Consider the following 20,478-nt stretch of genomic DNA (forward strand, 5'->3'; position numbering starts at 1 on the left):
TGAACTGAGCGGTGGTTGTGTGTGTGTGTGTGTGTGTGTGTGTGTGTGTGTGTGTGTGTGTGTGTGTGCGTGCGTGCGTGTGCGTGTGTGTGTGTGTGAGAGAGAGAGAGAGAGAATATTGCAGTTGATGCTCAGACTAGACTCAAGAGCACCCTCTCTGGTCACTGAGTGGTAGTTCAGGCTACATACACACATACATACATACATACACGGATACATACACGGATACACACACGGCCATGCTATGGAGCGGTCTACCACTCAAAAAGCGCACACGGACAGATTCGGGGAAGATGCTCTGCTCTGGAACCCAGGTAGTGTGCGTGCACAGTTTTGCTGCTATTCCTCTTTTACCAGAGCTCTGTCTTTTACCAACGCCCCAGAGCCGAAGGAGGCGTTTACCTTTCTGTGGAAACGAGTCAAACGACCATCGCGCAGCGTGTCGTGTGACATAAGGCTAGAGATACGGAAGAGAAAGGAACGGACGTTTGTTTTGGGGGATTTTGTTTCGCTGTGTAACACCCGAAATCAGGCGTTTTAAACCGGTTCAGAGCTGTTCTGTTAAGCCAACGCCCAGAGGCAACTGTTGTGTTGGCTAACAACACCACCAAAGACCAAACTAAACATTTCACCTGATTTCACCCCGGAACTGGTGAACTCGTCGAGCTGTGTGACTCCAGAGAGGTGTGCTGTTTCTACGAGGTGAGGATATGCACTATGCAGACAAACACTTTGGTTGTTTTAGTAAAGTGTAGGATTGGATAGCCTACTATTATTTTAGTTATTGTGGTTGGTTGTATAGTAGTTTTAATATGGTACTCTTTAAGACTTGTTAAAACGGCTCTCTCTGAAAGAACACTTCCAGGTGGCTGCAAATCGAAACTAACTGGTCCTGTAAAAAAAGCCTTCCGACCTTGTTCTTTCTAACCTGTGAGTGAACTGTACGTGAAGCACTTTGATACAGTGTGAGTTGTTTTTAAATGTGCTATATAAATAAGGTTTATGGCGCATGTATGAATACCGTGTGGTAACAGCGTGGTGTCCTGTGCGACTAAAACACCCCTGAAAAACACACTATTATTATGTTATTACTTAAAAGGATCCCTGGCTAATATGACAAATATGCCTTAACACATTATTATTGTCCTCTATAACTACAATGTAAAATTAAAAACACCTTAAATATTGTATTTCTTCTAGAAATAGCAAATTTTTCACTCAATAGGGGAAATGCCTGTGATGTCATAAAACCATGTGTGGTACTGGTCTATCCCTATGGAATTTATGACGTGCATGTGAAAATAAAAAAGACACACATTTGAAATATTGATTTGATGCTCATATTAACCATAGGAAGTATTACATTTGTTTTTATTTTTACATGCATGCCATGAATTCCATGGTTTTATAACATCAACTTGCGACAGGCATTTCCCCTATAGGGTGTGCCAACGGTGATTGGGGTATATGCATATACGCCATTTTGTTCTACTTCCGGGTGTCTTTCGACTTCCTTCACAGGTGTCACGATGATACTAATAAAATGTTCCATTCTGGTCAAACAGAGTCAGGGTGCTGATATTGTGCATGTTGGCTCACTGGAAACACTCTGCTACACCAGTGGGTCTGAAAGTGTCATTGAGTGGGTTCCAACTGTCCCCATACAGGTGTGTAACTCTGAGGGTACAAATAGAAGCAAATGGACCCGCAAGGGTCCACCCGCAAGGGTCCATTTTATTCCATTTGTTGATTCCATTTGCACAGAGTTATGGGGGTCCTTGAAATTAAAGAACCACTGTACAATAAATCAAACAGAGCCTTAATTAGTATCATCTGTAACACCTGTGAAGGAAGTCGAAAGAAGACATACAAGCTCACGTGTCGCAGATGCAACCGTTGTGAGCTTGTAGATCACACTCGGTTGCGACGCCGGAAATGCCGCTCGCCTTCTGCGCAATGAACGATGGGATGTTGGAAAGTTGTGGAAACACCATCCCAGTTCCAACAATGGACCAAGGGCGGAGCGCTTGTTTTCGGTGGAGATGACTGAGGCGCGGCGTCTCAGGCGACCATGAGCCACGCGAGACACCGGCGAGCGAGCGAGTCGCCGTGTCGAGCGTAGCGACGGTCGCATGAGCTGACTCCGCGCCGTTACCGACTTTATGTGCCGTTATGGACAGAATAGTAAATCTTCGCCCCCCCCGACTTTCGGCACCTCCGCACCGTCCAGGCGAACACAACCTACCTTGATATATATATATATATATATATATATATATATATATATACACAACCTACCTTGATATATATATATATATATAGCAGATATTCTATATTTTTAATGGCATTTATAAAATTGTCGTCCTAAAGTAAATGTGTGTGTGTGTGTGTGTTCATCTTTTGTCCCCTCTAGCGTTGGAGTGCTGTGTGCCTGCATACCTGATTTTTAGAAGAAACCAGTACTGTCTGTTGAGGTATGTAGCCTATATTTGAGGGGTATTTGGATGATTATGATTAGAAGAAGATTAAGTTTGATCCATTCACGATTCATACTCCACTTTTAGCACACCACTACTGTGTGCTGCTTCATTCAATGTCTTTTTACTTCCTCCCTAGTAAGGAAGTGAATAGGGAATCGGTGTGTGTTGCCAAATGTTGCCAAAGAAGCAAGCCAAGATTGACAAGGTCTATGAAAAGTTTAAATTAGAAAGCAAGCTCAATTAATAAACTCCTCCCAAATTGCTTATTATAAGCAGACGTGGCAACACTAATCTGGTAAACAGGAAACTCAATTGATATGGGGCTCCCCTACCTGGCCACGCCTGCAGTGGGCGGGGCCAGTAATGGTAAATGGGTATGCACAGCAGCCATAATAGAAATAAATTGGGCCTCTTCCTTAATCCTTCGTGGGTGTTAACAATGATACTCATGAAGGCTCTGTTCCATTCTCGTCAAACTGAGTCAGGGTGCTGATAATATGCATGTTGGCTCAATGCAAACACTCTGCTACACCAGTGGGTCTCAAAGTGTGGTCCACTGGATCCTTGAGGGGGTTCCAAGTAGCCCCTTATGGGTGTGTTACTCTGAAAGTATACACATAGATTGTCCTGACCTGTACCACAAAATGTACATAAAGTTTACATTGATTGTCCAGCCTGTGAGTCACGGATCCATCGTTCTCCAACGCAACTGCCATGCCTTCTCTTTGAACTTTCCTGAAACAAAAACGTCCTTATTTGCTTCCAATTGGAACCAAATGGACCCTTACAAGTCCATTTGATTCCATTTGTACACTCAGAGTTATGGGAGTCCACCAAATGGAATATAGGCTTCATTAGTATAATAGGTAATACCTGTGAAGCAAGTAAGGCCTATTAACTTCAATTCATCAAATATCTGAATGTTAAGTCAGGAATGTGTAGGAAAAAAGTCCATGAATTCAATGCTTCATGGGGTGAGTAACTGATGAAAAATAAAAAATCACTACCCTTTTAAATGATAATACGTTTTAGTAATGTTAAAGGGGGTCGGGGCAGTGCTTTCCTCTGCCATGAGTGTATGAATGTGTGTGTGAATGGGTGAATGTAATGCACCTTGGATAAAGGCGCTATAGAGGGTATGCGCATGCATAAAGTAAATGGCAAATCGAGTGGCAAACAGGCAAAGTGAGTTTAACGTTGTTTAACGTCATTTAATGCAATCAGATAGGACTTTTCTTTTTGGATGTATGGGCTGCCAAGACCAGAAAGTAGTTTTTCGCCACTTAGTAGGCCTTCCCGCATAACTTCCGGGTTTGATGTCACACGTATACCCTCTATATAAATGCACCATTTAAAAAAATATATTGTTTTCAATCTGCATGACGCCACTGTTGTCTTCCCTTCTTCTCTTCCAGGGATCAGCATGGAGGCTTCAATGTTTTTAACACAGAACAATACACAATATCGAGATATTCTAATGAAAAACATTGACTGTGCTATCGACCGCGTATTTGAAGAAAAGCTACTGGTACACTTTGAATACACCAACCTGAAAAGCTTCCCTCCATTCGACGCAGCCACTGGACTTGTGGACAAAATGATTCACAAGGGGGAAACAACTTGCAGGAAGTTCCTGCATCTGCTCCAAAACGCACAACTAATGGACAAGTTTCCTGATCTGAGGACACTGCCGCGGTACAGCCCCCCAGCCACGCCTTCAACTGACCCGCCCACCAGTTGTGATGATAAAGGTAAAACCTGAATAGTTGTATTAGAGAGTTCTGCCAATGCGGGGTCAGAAACAGTGCCGGTCACATGGTTCATGTAACTCGAAATGTCACTATTTCCCCTTTGACTCCAATACATTCTGTAAACTTCCGGTTCAGCGCTTAGTCACTATTTGCCAATAGATGTGTAAGACCTGGCCCGATGAAGTGAACAGAGATGACGCAACTCTCCTTGAATGGCTCTGGTTTTGATTAAGGGCGCGTCCACACAGTAGGAGTTGTTCAGAGTGGAACTCTGCTGCCAATACATTCACACAGCGTAGTGTCATCAGTGCGTCATAGCTGGGGGCGGGGGTCAAGCTCGGGCGAAATATAAGCTGCTCTCGTTAGTTTGAATGGGATTTCCACGTGTTTTAAATCAGATCTTTTAACAGTATACCCATTTTAATGAATTGCAATGCCTTACATTGATTCCTTGGTTGCCAATGGACAAAGAACGATGCATTAGAAAGTTAATATAATATACTATAATCTATGATCCGTGGCTATTCGTGGGGCCAGGGCATACGCCAGTGCATAATGCCTATCAGATATGCTACTTTGAAAGGTTCAGGAGGGCATACTCGTTTTCAAAAATGTCTTCACAGCATACTCCGTATACCTGCGTGACAGGTAGAACACAGCACTGGATGGGGGGTTAATGCCTCTTTATCGTACTGTGTGGACGCTAGGGCTGTCACAATTATTACATAATCGTCTAATCGTGATTATTTGACATTATCGCAATTATTTTGTCATAATCGTGAATGTTGAAAAATGTCTGAAATAGTGGAAATAGCAGATCTACAAGCTCACAACGCGTTGCATCGCGACGCGTTGTGAGCTTGTAGATCGGCTATTTCCACTATCAGTTATTTTTTAAGTAGTACATTGTCAAATATGTCAGTAATTTCTTTGTATATTTAGGTTATGTGTCATATCTACCATACAACTTCAAAGCCTAAAAGCCAAACAGAAATGTAATTATCAACAACAAAAACACAATTAAATCGTTAATCACCAATTATTTGAGTGACAATTAATCGTCATGTAAAATGTCATATCGTGACAGCCCTAGTGGACGCCCTAACAGAATAGTGATGTAATGCTGTGTGGGTGTATTTTCTTCTGCTTTCTTCCCCTATCTGACCTCTGTGACCCAAAGCTTCATAAAGACATGCTCTTATTTACTCTTTTGTTTTTTTCATACAGATATTCACACTGAGGCATTGGCACAGGCTGCTCTGGCAAAACCTAAGGAGGAAAAGATGCCATTGCCAACCCATGTCCAGTCTCCCATCGAGACCCGCACTCCACCAGGTAGTACTGAACGGCCCCTGACACTGCTAGGCCTGTCACAATTATTAGATACTTGTCTAATCTCAATTATTTTTGCATAATCATCATAATTTCCATGTTGAGAAATGTTCATATAGCTTCAAACACTTTAAAAATAGTAGAAATAGCAGATCTACAAGCTATTTCAGCTATGTCCACTATAAATGTATAAAGAGTAAAGTTATGCAACTTCAAAGCCAAACAGAAATATAATTTTTATTCATATGCTCCAGTTTTCACTCAGTGACAATTTAATATTTGTCTGACAATTAATCGTCACGTAAAATTTGAAAATTGTGACAGCCCTAGACAGACACTGCTTCCTTGAGCAAGAAATGACACGATTGCTTTCACAAATTACTTGGGCCCCATTTACACTGGCAGCCTGAATCAGATCTGTGTCACATCCAGATTGGATTCTGATTTGTTCCATGTGACCATTTAAACCAATCGGATTCCAATCTGGATGTGGCACTGATCTGATTCAGGCTGGATTTGGCTGCCAGTGTAAAGACCTTTCAGTAGAAACATCACTGCAATGTGTTTAATCTAACTCTAAAAGTGTAAAATTATTTTACTGAGTTTATTATAACCACTTAAGCCCTTGAATCTTAGTAAAAAACATGTTTTTTCTTTTTTTCATCTACTCTACACTAAAGGTTTAGCCTTGGTGTTGACATGCATGCTTGATATTTTTTACTTAGGACTAATTTTTAGTTTTTGAAATATTTAACTTTAAGCGATTTTAATGAAATTTGTGCCTTGCATTCTTTGCCACTCACCGGATCGGGTATCGATTCAGGATGAAAAAGATTGGGAATTGGGAGAAGATTTGTGATTGGGATCGGAAGCAAAAAAGCATGATCAGGACATCCCTAATCGTCTATATAGGGTCCTGAATGTTCAGACAGTTTACATGTTTTCCTGTACAGAGTCTCACCCACAACTCAATTTTCAGCCTCCTTGTCTTCAACGAGCCACTTTGTGGACTATCATCGGCCTTCACTGATTGCGAGAGTGAGCATGGTCGACCCTATCTTGGATCTGCTTTTTGAGGAGGAGGTGATCACCAACGAGCACTACAGTGTTGTGAGGTCTAAGCCCACCAGTAGTGAAAAAATGAGGGAACTCTACAGAATCCTGCAATCCAAGGGGCCAAAGGCCAAAGACAGTTTCTACAGAGCCCTTGAGAAAAGTGATATTCATCTTCTCAATGATCTGTAAGTAAATATTGTTTAAAGGAGTAGTTCACTCCCAAAATGACTTTTTTCCTATTGATTACATTCCTAAGACAAAACATGTTTGTAAATTTACTCCCTTTGATTCTGGATGGGGACCCAAATGCATGGCCCTGGATGGGGACCCAAATGCGTTTGGGTCATAATCAATGGGGGTAAATTTAGGGTCAAGGTTCAGGTACATTTTACCCCCATTGATTCTGACTTCCCCCATTGTGATTCTGGGCCATGCATTTGGGTCCCCATCTGGAATCAATGGGGGGTACATTTACTACTATACATTTTTTTGTCTTATCATTGAAGTCAAGTCTCCATGGCATGAGTAATCAATAGAAAAAGTAATTTTGAGGGTGAACTACTCCTTTAAATATTTTTGATCCGATCTGCTCCAAAACCTCTTTCTTTTAGTTAGTAATCTCAAAATAATTCTCTCTCTCTAGGCCTCCACCTCCTCCTCCAGCTGCTGATAAAGGAACGGGGGCCAGAAGTAGTCCTCCTCCACCTGGTGATAAGGGAACGGAGGGCAGAAGAGAGACCACTAGTGGTGACAGAGCAAAGGGTGTCAACACATTTGGCAAGGTGATCCTGATAAACCATCTAATAATACAGCGAAATTCTTAATATGCTCTGCTTGGCATTCTACATCTGGTATTAAATCGTACTGATTCAGTGACTCCTGTATCGATATTTGGTTGCTCCTCGGAGGTGTAGTCGTTTAGAAGAGTATCTGTCTGATTTTCCAGAGCTAATCTTGAAAACTGCTTTGCTTTCTGTCTTTCAGAGTGTTACACCGAAAGTTCATAAAGAAGGCTGGCACTATGTATACAGGTAACTCCTAAACGGCTTCATTGGTATCTTACTATATACGTAGATGTAGAACCTGTGTATTTGAGCCCACCAGTTGATCACTCACCACTGCTGAGTCTTCCTGCTTACAGTAACGTGTTGTTTCTATTGAACCACTGTGATTTTAAATTAATTAATGCAACATGTCAACAAATGAAGTCAATAATACATAAAATGTTTTTTTAATGGTTGTTTTGTGTCACAGTGTCAATTTGCCCGCAGCTGGGATATTCCAGTGCAGCACCACAGGGGTGGGGTTCACAGCGACAGGGGAAGGAGATCTCGTCTACAGGATCGTTCAGTGGGACGAAAGACGGCTCCAGTCAACAAGAAGGACTCCTGGAGGAAACCTGTTTAGCATCGAGAGTCCTAAGGAGAGTATCAGCCAGCTGCACCTGCCACACTGTGACACCGTCACACCTGGTAAGGACATGGTTTGACACTAACGGTTGGTTGACTGCCTGTGGCAAGTAAATAAAAGGTTTGGAGTTTGCTTTCAGGTTGCCCAACAGGCAAGTGTGTTTCAGTGGGGAAGCAACCGTCTTCATTCAAAATGATTGACTATTCATGCAGAGCAATGCCACCTTTTCACAAGTAGCAGTTGAGCTCATTCTGCTTTTCATAGTGTTTGTCGACTATCACATATTAATTTGTTTTACGAGTGCTTAATTCTAATGTAGAACGCACAATGAGTTTTATATTAGGTGCGTTAATTAGTGTCAGCTGCTGCACTGCATTTACTCTGTCAAAAGATGTAATATTAACTTTTACTTGATCCTGTTGGGCAAGTGGGCATGACCTGTTGTGCCTCTTAGGCCTTATTGTCAACCCCTGAAGGAGCTGTTCTCATCATGTGTAGCTTAGAGTACCAATGTCACTCCCACTACCACTGGGTATTTTTCTATTGAACATTCCATAGGGAACTCTTAGATCACGTCATATAAGAACTGTGTTCCAAAAATAGACACATCAGCCCTGCGATTCTTTCAGGTATGTGACTCTGCCGTTTATGATATTGAGTTACATTTAATAATGACTGTTTGGAAAAAAAAGAAAGAAAAGCCGGAATTTTTATTTTATTTTAGGAACACTGTTCTTATGATGCGTTTTTTGTTGTTGTTGTATAGTTATCAGTGTGGATGGATTCAAAAGGGCTTTAAATAGAAATTTGTCAAATGAATCACTTTTCAAAGTGGCACAGTATAATAGACAATTTGTGGATTGTTGTATTTGATCAAAGTCTCTGACAAAACAATTTTTTTTTAAGCATGTGGTTAAAGAAGGAATCCCTTGTGTTTCTTTTGAGTTGCTGACATGAAATGGAGTTTATAATGTCTCAAAACCTTTTCACAGGTGATCTGACCGTGGCCCACATCACAGATGAAGGGATGAGGCTCGTAAAACCACTGGAAGTGACCGCGACTCATGTGGTTGTGAATGCCACCCAGGGGGTCTATGGGATCTTGAAGAGGAATGAGAAGTCCTTGAACCCAACGGGTGGTCAAGTTCATCTGTTCCTCATGCGCCCAGGAAGTAGAAGACAGATCCTGAATGTCATTCTGACGCCAGGCAATGTGCCTATCAAAGAGGTAAAATATCTTATCTGTGAGGTCGTTGAGAAGAGCAAAAAATTGGAGTCTCGCACACTGTCTTCACTTTTTTTGCTTTTCTCAAGTTCATAACCACTATTTTAGTAGGTGTGCAAGAGGACTGTCTCTACTAAAATTAGTTAAACTCTCAGAGAGATTGAATTGCTTTAGACTTTTTGTACTAATACATGAAATGGATTTCTGATGTTGAAAAGACAACCAGAGACTAGTCTGTAAGTGTGTAGTCTCAAGAGCTAGACTGTTGCCTCCCACAATTTTCAAATACTTCCGTCAGTCTGGAGAACGGATACATTAATTCAAAAATATGTTTCACAGATATTTTATATATTTTTGTTAACTGAATTGATGAACAGAAGACTGCTTCCTTTCTCTGCTTATATAGCATTCAGGAGGTGTAGTTCCACACTCTATATAGCATTCAGATTGTGGAACAGTTGCTTGGCTTTGCGAGCCTAGCAAGTGTGGGCACATTTGACAACCAATGCAAGGCCAAAATTTATGAATGAGCAAAGTCAAAATTCCCTGGTATTGATATTAACATATTTACTGCAATTGACATAATAACTCGTCATTCGAAATCCAACGGTTGTAATGTATTTACGCTAAATGTTGTTCTTCGTCAACACATGATGGTGCTAGATTGCTAGGAGACGCATACAACCGGAAATGACGTCATCCCAAATTGTTTCGCCCCATGCACTTCCACGTCATTGGAAATCGGAAAAATCCAATGACCTCTGATTCTTTTCCCAGATAGCGTTTTTTTTTTTGTCAAAACAATCTTTTTTCTACGGACCCTAACTAAGGAACGCATCATCGCGGATACTTTTTTAGGCGATAGTGCCTGCAATGTTTACAATATAAGGTAAAAACCCTGGCAGAGGCGGATTAATTAATACCAGGCAGTGGATATGTATGCATGAAGAAGGAGAGTTAAATGGCCTGTGCTCTTGAAAACCCATGCTCAATACGGCACCAGGCATTATGATTGAAATATCTGTCTAAATTATGTTTGTCATTGTAGGCGCAGCGTCAGCATGCCGAGGATACACACATCATGACGATCGCCGACTGTAACAACCTCCTCCCAAACCAGAAGTACAGTCTGCAGAGTTCTTCATATAAAGTTCAACCCAAGGTAGAATACATTAAAATTACAACCTGAAAATTGTTGTATAAAGGTGTGTGTGTGTTGTGAAGATGTAAATCTGCTATTGTCAACATGTGACGCAGCAGTATAAGCTAGTATAAATAAACTATGTTATCAAGTAAGCACTTAACTTCTGCTAACCAACAGCCATTGTTAATTTTGACACAAATTGATTTAGTTTTAGTCAGTCTTTTGAATAAAATTCTATTTAAGTCAAAAGGTTTTGAATCACATTTTAGTCATTTGATTTCTTTGTTTTTGTTTTAGTTTTAGTCTATTATTAGACTAAAGCAGTTGATGTAGTTGACTAAAATGTATTTTGGATGGCCGTGATGTTGTGATGCCTGATTTATATTACAGTATATACCAAAAATAGACAATCTCAACAAGTTGTGAAGATCGTCTATTTTCGGAGCGTGACACCTGCACGCAACCAAACATAAACGGTCTTGTCTTGGTTCTACTGGATCTCCTCTCCAAAGTCCAACCCTAACATTATGTCTAGTTTTTATTTAGTTTTCATCAGTGAAAAAGAAGGTAGTCAACTAAATGCAACACTGTTACCAGCCAAGTCCCTTGTAATGGCCAGCGTATTGACAAATAAAAGCCAGGCCCAAAACTGGATTCCTTGCATTTGACATGGATTTATATCACCCATGATTACACTTCAAATTCGGCTCTGAAAAGAGAGCTCGGCTTGCATGCTTAATATGAATGCTACAGCAACACGATACAATAGTAATACACTTATGTGTGGTTTTTTTTTTTGTAAAATACATAACTGTGTTAGTCTAAAACTAGACTAAAACATTTCAAATGACTAAATGATCTGACTTCAAAGGCTCTCTCCTTTTCTATTCAAAGACCACCTTCCTATACTGCATCTATTTTACACAGACTTTAAGAACAGCTTTTGGTTTTTCAGTAATATAGTTGTCTCTGTTTTCAGGCTGCAACTTTTTATCTGAACTATGGACCAAATTACCACCCGACATTTCAGGTGACGTTTGATCTCAATCCAGAAGAGTTCACCTTGGAATTAGTTCACATTGGATCTGGGAACAACGTAGTCTGGAGGCAAGACATTGACCTCGGAGGTAAAGAAAAGCAAAGTTATTTGGTTTATTGAATTATGAGATGTGTAGCATCTTTGTTCATTTTTTTTTCTCTCAGAAAATGTGTGATTTCAAACTTCGCTGTCACTTTGATGGATGATAATCTCCCCAAAAATATGATCGTGTAATAATTAAAGGTAGGGTAAAGTGATAATATTTGGTTAAAGCTAAAAGTTTTTTGTTCACCCATTAAGAATGGGAAATTATTGATTTTAACCATTATTTAATACTTTGGCTATTCAAAAAATAGCATATATACAAGCTCATAGCTTGTATATCTGCCATTTTAGAAAAATGATGTGTGTAAATCTTTCAATATACCGTATATATTTGAGCATTTTTAACTCTTTGCTTCTGGGGGTCCCTGCAACAAAACATTTTGAGACAGAGGTCCGTGGCCAATTACATATCATTTTGTGGTTCCTGTACAACCCAAGGTAGCATACATTAAAATTACAACATTTATTTTTTTCATGTTAGGAAAACTGTCGTATAATGATATGAAAGCATTTGAGAACCACTGCTACAACAACATACATTTAGATGGCATTTATAGAATCGGCCTCAGGTCTTAATGGACAAAAAGGTTAAAGAAGTATATTCTAGTTATCATTGCTATAGAGCAGGGGTCTTCAACGTTTTCAGGCCGGGGACCCTCAAACTGATGGGGAGATGGAGCAGGGACCCCCTACCACCTTGTAGGGTGGGGGGGTCGGGGCTATGACATATTTTTTATTTTAAACATGTACAAGTTACAGCGAGCAGGGTGGGACGTACCACTACCATTTCTAAACATACTACTTATTAACTGAGAACCAATGTCAATAATATCAACAATCTGTCAATTGCATAGTAATCATGTATTCAAGCTATTCAAAATGGATAGAATCATGATTTATTTTTAACATAAATGTGAAAAATGGCAAAAAAAAAAAAACATTTTTTGAAATCTTTTTTTTTAAGCAATAATTTCGCGGACCCCCTGCAGTACCTCCGCGGACCCCCTAGGGGTCGCGGACCCCCTGTTGAAGACCCCTGCTATAGAGTGTTCAGTAACCAGGCTCTCCTGCCTCTTCAGCTCTTTAATAGGTTGCCAATTTTAGCCAATCAGGAGAGTGCCCATTCTTTTCAGCTTAAATTTTATAGTGTTCCAGTTCCAAATTGGTATCCCAATCTGAAAATTCATTTTCTGTTTTCTAAAAAGCTATTTAACAAAGCTATATCACTTACTCTACTTTTAGTAAATGTCATTCTGACAAAACCTGCGTAATTATAATTTTGTTTACCTCTGTAAACAAAATGATCATTTAGAAAGTGTTTTAACAGTTAGTTTACAACTTTACCAGGCCATAGTAATGTATGCCGTTTGCATTTAAATATATATATTTTAATTTTGCAGCACTGCCTCTAGCTGCGGGTGCATATGTCCCAGGTGAGTGTCGTTTACCTTTATTGACTCTAAATGTTGATGCAGAAATTAATTTATTCTTAGACCTTAAACAAAGGCACATCAAACACACTTCATGCTCTACCCCTCCCCCCCGCCTCCAAGCTTTTAATGCTGTCTTATTTCTTACAGCACTGCCTCCCAGCACTACGGCTGAATCTGTACCAGGTGAGTGCTGTTAAAAGTTGGTTGACTCTAAATGGAGACATTTAATTTATTCTTAAAACAAAGGCAATACATACTGTGCTAACCATTTCATTTATTCTTAGACCTACTACAGTAGCATTACTCACTATCGATTCCCATTGTAATTGTTTTCATTGTGTGTGTGTGTGTGTGTGTGTGTGTGTGTGTGTGTGTGTGTGTGTGTCAGTTTTGTGACTCTAGTTAGTTCTTATGAAAAACAGTGTCACACGTGTTGACATCCATTATTTATTTATTTTTTATACTGGAAGGCTTATTGGACTGGTGATTAACTTTTCATTCCTCTTTGCTTCAGGTGATCACTTCGTCGACCAGCACAGATTGTCCCTGATCAAGAGAGTGAAGATGGTGGATTCCATCCTGGACATGCTTCTTAGCGAGCGTGTCATCTCGGAACCCGGCTACGAGCAAGTGAGGTCTAAGCCCACCACTATGGCGAAGATGAGGGAACTCTATACACTCCTGAACGCCACTGGGGCCAAAGACGTCTTCTACAGAAGTCTGGAGAAAAACGAGCGGATGCTTCTCGATGATTTGAAGCACTGACCAGTGATTAAGAAACATCACCACTTCGACATTCCTCATCCACTGCATTTGCACCATTTCTTTTCCCTTTTTTTCTCATGTGGTTTGCAGGTTTTCAGTCAGGAGAGTACTTTGGCTTACATTTTATAGTGTTCACAGTTCCAATTTTGTCTGCTCATGTCTTTGTGTCATCACTTCAAAATTCACTTATTTATCCTGTATCCTATTAGCCTGTTTCACTTTCCAGACCCTGAATCGCTAGCCACGCTCTTTTAAAAAATTGTATAATGGAGGGAAATGAAATGTCAATTCAGGCTAGTATCCTATGGGAGTTCTCTCTCCTGATTGGACACACAATGTGTTTTCTGTTTACCAAAGAGCTGGAGAGACAGAGACTCCTGTTACAAACACTCTATTGCAATGATTACTCTCTCAATACAATATAGAGCTATTTGACACTTAATGTAACCAAGAAATACTACTGACATTATTGTCATATCGCACAATATGATTATACTACCAAATGCTCACATAAATTTGATCCCAGTGTGGCCTTATACTGAGCTAGCTCTGCTGCGTGCGTAGCCATTCCGTGTGCTTGTGTTGTGTAGACCTGACGGCCTAGATCGGTAACTTAACAAAGCGTCCTCTTAACTAAGTGACTTTTGCCTGCTATACTTAAACTTGACGGCTGACTGAGTCAGCTCTGTACTTGGTCCACTTGAAAATGGCGAATCTACAAGCTCACAATATACGTCACTAAGCTCCCTAGAATAGGGATGCTAGGTTTTAAGTGGTTAAGTAACTGGGGGTGAAGCCTCTTTATGCAAGCATACAAGTTTGTTGTACCAAAGGACCTGCTTAACCCTTTTGGTTTTTGCTGTACACAACAGTCCTTTTCATACGTTTTCCTTTACTTTTTTAACTTTGTATTTTGTAATCTTAACTTCTGTAATAAAGGTATTAAAAGCTCTTTGGTGTGGCCTATTTCAAGACTGACTGTTTTTGTGGACTCAACCAGTGGATGATTCTCCATGACACACGCACTGTTGGCATAGACAGTGGTTCTCAAACATTTTCCTCTCTAGGACCAACAAATATATTATGTACTGTATATGGCTGCAGACCCACAAAGAGTGGGTGCTACAAGTGTGCTATGAATGAACTTTATTTATATAGCACATCTTCACAGCACGAATGCACAGCACGAATGCACAGTGCTTTACAGATACACAATACTCAATAAAATAAAAGTAAGTAAGCTCTACAGTTGCAGAGATACAAACATATAAAATAAGCTCTACAGTTGCAGAGAAGACACCAAAAAATTAAAAACACCCACAGTAACAGAAAAACAAAAGAACAGTAAAAACAGGGACGCCTATAAGTGACCAAATGCCTGTCTGAACGTGTGTTTTCAGATGCCTCTTAAAGGAGTCCTCTGGGTACACCCACACCACCTCCTGACTCCGTTTGACTGTGATGTCAAACAGTCAAGAGCTTTCCATTTTACCACCTTGCCTTGATGTAGTTACGGTATCGTATTTACTTTTTTTTTTTTTTTTTTTTTTTTTTTTTTCATTTTAATATTATATAATGATCATATGCAATATTATGAATTACCTTTGTTGTATTTTGAACACATTTGGCTGTTTATAAGACAGCAGTTTGTATATTTGTCTTATTCTTGGTGTATTATACAAGTGAGATCTACTGCAAATCTGTTATGACCCTGGCCTAGGGGTGCCAGAGAGGTGGTCTAAGGTGGTCCCACAAGCTTTTCTAATTCTGTATAAGGTGAGGTATAATTAATAATTTTGGGTTGACATTGCACATTGACCGATTATAGTGACATGATGTATTTGACCAGAAATGTTATACATTATAATGTATTAAAACTATGATTATGACAATACACTATGATCCTAGCCAAAAGAAAAAATGTGCAGCAAATATGAAGTAATAATATAGGCCTACTTGACCTAGCTTATAAGTCTTTATAATTGTTTTGTTTTTATTGTTAAAACATTAGGAGTATTTGTGAGTTATTATAGCCGTAACCAGATTATAATGCAGTATACGTTTATTAATGCCTAATTAAGACATTGCATGCATGCATAGCGAGTGTTAAGATTGACTGTAGAGAAATGTTTTGTACCCTCACACTCAAGAGTTGAATGTAACATGACATTACAGTGTACCGCCACAGTGTGGCAGTACAGGCCCAGATCTGAACAAGATGCAAAGACATTTATCCTTCAATGGACTGTTTTTCACAGGTATGTGACATTGTGGCATTACATTGTTTGTGTACACAGGCCTACATTTACATAAATTAATATAGGCTACAATCAAAATCTACAAAGTGACAACTAAAATGAGTCTTTTGAACGGCTCTTTGAAAGTAACGGATCCCAAAGATCCGGCTCACTTCAAAGAACCATAAATCCCAACTCCCTTTAACTGGGATCAACTAGCTTTGTTGGTTGCGAAGAGCGTATGGAACGGATACGGAAACTAACTATGTGCATGCATCGATGTGTGCGTGGAAAATAACCGGATACAGTAGGGCGGGCTTTTGACCGGATGTGATCACTGAGCAGTAAACAGAAACCATCGCCAAACAAACAGAAACAGCTGGGGACGTACGTAGGGGATGACGTAACGACGCAGGAACGTAACGTAAGGTAACGTAACGTAACGTACGTAGTGTGTCAAATGGTAGAGGTACGGAGAAGAAAACAACAGAAGTTTGGGGAATGTATTCCGCGGTGTAAACATGTGTAGTTGAAGTTATCCGACATTATGACGAATAGAAGCGATTAAATCATATGAAACAAAACGGGTTAAACTGTTATTATACATACATCTATGCTCTAGACCCGGAGACAACTGGTATGTTGGTTAACATACAGCAGAACAACGTTTGACTGTTGTGGCGAGGATTTCCACCTGTTACACCCACATTGGTGACCCATCGAAGTATGTGACTGCAGGATGCGCTGTTTTACCCCAGAGGTGAGGAGCAGAAAATGATTTGGTTTGGGACACTGGACACATTGTTATTATGAGAGTCATCTGAGAATAAATAGTGCCAATGATTTCCTAGTACATCAGTGGTTCTCAAAGTGAGGTCATTGGATAGGGGGTCCCTAGCAAAATGTGTTAACAATAACATAGTGTCACAGCTGTGAAAATAGCCGATCTAAGCTCACAACGTGTTGCTATGAAAAATAAACAGTTCAGTTGAAACATTGATCTGCTATCTTAAAAACATTGGGTTAAAATGTCAAATTCGGAACACGTTTTGAAACATTTTAACAACACAAATCTTGGATTGCAGACAGTATATCCTGCAAAGCATCATGATCTGACAGACAGAGATATGCCGAAAATATTGCAAAACAGTGACCTCTTCTGGGCGCACATAATTCCATGGGGGTACTAATTCCGGTGTAACCTCTAACTGCTACACTGCTAAGCGTTTCTTAGCCCTATAGCTGTCACAATAAAGCTGTCTGATTATAAAGCAGTGCTTCTCTAAGTTTTCCGGCCCTGACCCCTGAAAAATAATAAATAAAATAATCACGTTTGAACTAGGAGCCCCCCCCCCCCCTCCACACACACACACACACACACACACACACACACACACACACACACACACACACACACACACACAACCTGACAAGCACAAGGCATGGCATTTTAGTTTCACTCTGTTCCACAGATACATTGTGAAAATAGCTGATCTGCAAGCTCACAGATTGTGAGCTTGTAGAACGGAGACAACTGGTATGTTCACACACGCTGTGAGCTTGTAGAGCATCTTTTTTCTCAAGTTTTGACTCTTCTTAACGAAACTATTTGACAATTTGGCCAATGCCTTTTTTGTATAGTTTCTTGATTTAATATGGTTGATGCTTTAATGGTATCATCATCATCATCATCATCATCATCATCATCATCACCATCTTTACTATTATTATATTATTATTAATCATTATTATTGTTATTCATAATAAATAATATTATTATCATTATTATTAGTCTCTCTCTCTCTCTCACACACACACACACACACACACACACACACACACACACACACACACACACACACACACACACACGATCATCTGGGGGATCCACAGTTTGAGAACCAGAAGTTGTGTACATTTGTACTACTCAAAACGCTAAAAAGCCAGCAGCTTATTTCCATTGTAGTCCTTTAATAATTATGTATGTTCAAATTATGTTGTGTTTCATGATGTGATGTGTATGTGTGTAATTGCAATTAAGTCCACGCACCCAAATGTGCCAAAAGTGACCATGTCCAACCATGTCCATGTCAGTCCAAGCACCCATACTGTAGCTGCAGAAGTTCTGCTAAGTTGAGAAAACAACTTGGAATGTAATTTTATTTGTAAACGTGACGGATAAGCAGCTTTTAAAATGGTTGAAATGCCTTTAAAAAGTAGCTTGGTTTCATATGTGGGCAGATTAATTTGATCCATTTAACCAGCTACAAAATTATTGCCTTCAACGTGATCAATGCATCATAATCAATGACAGCGATGCTAAATCTGCTTATTGTAAGCGACTTTGGGCTACAGTCGCAGCGTTACTAAGAAAAGCTCCACCGGCTGTCTGTCCCTCCGTCAGTCAGTCAGTCTGTCTGTCTGTCCGTCTCACGTAAAACTTTTGGCCCTACTCTTATCTCCGGCATCGTTGCCCCTATCCATGCCAAACTTTGCACACACACTCCTTGGCTGGCAAACCACAACCTCCTCCCCTATTCTAGCGCCACCATGAGGTTGCTTTTTGCAGACAACGTTATTGTGTATACATGCCAAATGACGGTCGCTTATCTCCCGATTAGGGAGTCTTACTGGGTTTTCTGTAAAGTTGCTTGCAAATGTTTGTGGTTTTTGGGCTGCATGCGTGCGTGCGTGCGTGCGTGCGTGCGTGCGTGCGTGCGTGCGTGCGTGCGTGCGTGCGTGCGTGCGTGTGTGTGTGTCTGTGCGCGCGCACTGCGTGCGTGTGTGTGTGCGCCGCCGCCAAGTACAAAGTTACTTATCCATCCCTGATATACTGTGCACAGTGCATAACCCAAACTCTGCACATACTTTGGGTGCTCATATACACAGAGGGCTCTTATCCATGGACTAGTATCAACAAATTGATGAGAAAACGAGAAAAAATACAGTTCCCCTTCAAAATCGATTGTTACCCAAGACCTTCCCATTTCTCCTTTCTAGCCCCCTATATGTCAGTGGCTCGGTTCAGCTTGCAGCACAGGAAGTGATGTCAGATACAGGAAGGACAGTGTGACCTAGCAAGACACATTGTGCTGGTGTTCAGGTGACACAATGAAAGGTCAAGCATCGGATGGGTCAGTATGACCGACCGGTCACTCAATAGAACATACTGTAAACAGCCCACTCAAGTCAAGGTATAGCAAAGTCAAAATATTTACATTGGGCAACAACGGGCCCGTCAGGCACCAAATTACACTTTTTACTTTTGCTTCTGACTTTAAACACTAATGTTGTCTAGTTGGTGCCATTCAGCCTTCTTCTATCTAATAGAGGGCTGAATGGACACATCAACAATGTCATTTTGACATGAGACATCATGTCAAAATGACATTGTTGATAAGGGCTGCAACAATCAACTAATCAATTTAATTGATTATAATAAGTAATCGATGATTAAATGAAACGATCAATTATATTGGTATTGTCATCAGTGAAAATCTTTGAAAACTTTGGGGAAAAAATTGTGAACGTGTGAGCTAATCTTGTAGATCTGCAAGAGACATACTGTATTTAGGTTGGGATCCTTTAGAACCTATTCCGATTCCTTAACGGTTCCCTTCAATGATTCCTATATTTTTAAAGATCTATATAATGTTGGCCGTCATTATAATTTTTGATTAACAAATTCAGTCATACAAACAGTATTGCACTTATATTATTGTAGTGGTTCTCAAAGTGAGGTCCAGGGACTCTCTGGGTTACTTGAGGGGATTTCAAATGGACCCTTGCATGTCTGTTATGATGGTTCTTGAAATTAATAAAAGGTTTTAGGACCACTGGTATTATAATTATATAGCAGACATGTTGCTCAGGAGAGGGAACACTGGAAACCTCTGTTAGAACAGTTACCCCAGCGACCCGATTCTGGATAAGCGGTTGAAGATGGATGGGTGGGTGGACGGACGGACGGACGGACGGACGGACGGAGGGACGGACGGAGGGACGGACTTGAAGTCCACATAATAGCTCTGTCAGTGTTCTGAAAACGGTGCCTCCGGTGCCAGATCCCAATATTCTGGGTACACATCCCAGAACCACTGACTAAAAATAAGGAGGTGGGGGGAATGTTGTGACCTGTTGAATGGGGTGACCTTGTTGAAACTTGAGCCAATGTAAACATGGTAGTTTTGAGCACTGCTCTAGTTTGTTTGTCTGCAAGAGCTTAGCCTCACGTAGCCAGGCTTACTCATCTCCGAAGAGAAAAGCCTGGTGACAATAGAAGGCAGAAGGCGTTCAACTTCCGCCGTGAGAATTTCACCGGAAGCTGTATTTTTTTTCACAGTGCGGTGTTCCTGCAAACGTATTCCCTGCACGAAAAAATCTGGTCTACGTCTCCTGCTCCGTCGGTTGCGCTCGCAATAAACAATATACAAACAAAAACATTGATTCAAGCAATGTTACACCTATGCAGAGCGAGTTAAGAGCTACAATCTGTTTTAGT

General features: G+C 40.4%; 2 protein-coding genes across 2 annotated transcripts in view; both read left to right on the top strand.

The window, feature by feature from the left end:
- Positions 1-473: 473 nt before the first annotated feature.
- LOC308287579 (caspase recruitment domain-containing protein 8-like) lies at positions 474-14,688 on the top strand. The gene is made up of 14 exons (XM_080728806.1): positions 474-702; positions 2,414-2,474; positions 3,896-4,231; positions 5,459-5,566; positions 6,543-6,804; positions 7,263-7,401; positions 7,604-7,650; positions 7,874-8,091; positions 9,022-9,257; positions 10,303-10,416; positions 11,378-11,525; positions 12,943-12,975; positions 13,123-13,158; positions 13,490-14,688. The coding sequence occupies exons 3-14, from the start codon at positions 3,904-3,906 to the stop codon at positions 13,738-13,740; spliced, it is 1,920 nt and encodes a 639-aa protein (XP_080584932.1). The 5' UTR covers positions 474-702; positions 2,414-2,474; positions 3,896-3,903; the 3' UTR covers positions 13,741-14,688.
- Positions 14,689-16,455: 1,767 nt separating this feature from the next.
- Positions 16,456-20,478, top strand: part of pparda (peroxisome proliferator-activated receptor delta a) — a 40,982-nt gene continuing 36,959 nt past the window's right edge. Inside the window, exon 1 of the mRNA XM_080729066.1 lies at positions 16,456-16,737. The gene's annotated coding sequence lies outside the window, so the exon portion shown is untranslated. The remainder of the gene's footprint in view (positions 16,738-20,478) is intronic.

This window comes from Nannobrachium achirus (assembly GCF_963921795.1).
Source record: "Nannobrachium achirus genome assembly, chromosome: 6".
NCBI lineage: Eukaryota > Metazoa > Chordata > Actinopteri > Myctophiformes > Myctophidae > Nannobrachium > Nannobrachium achirus.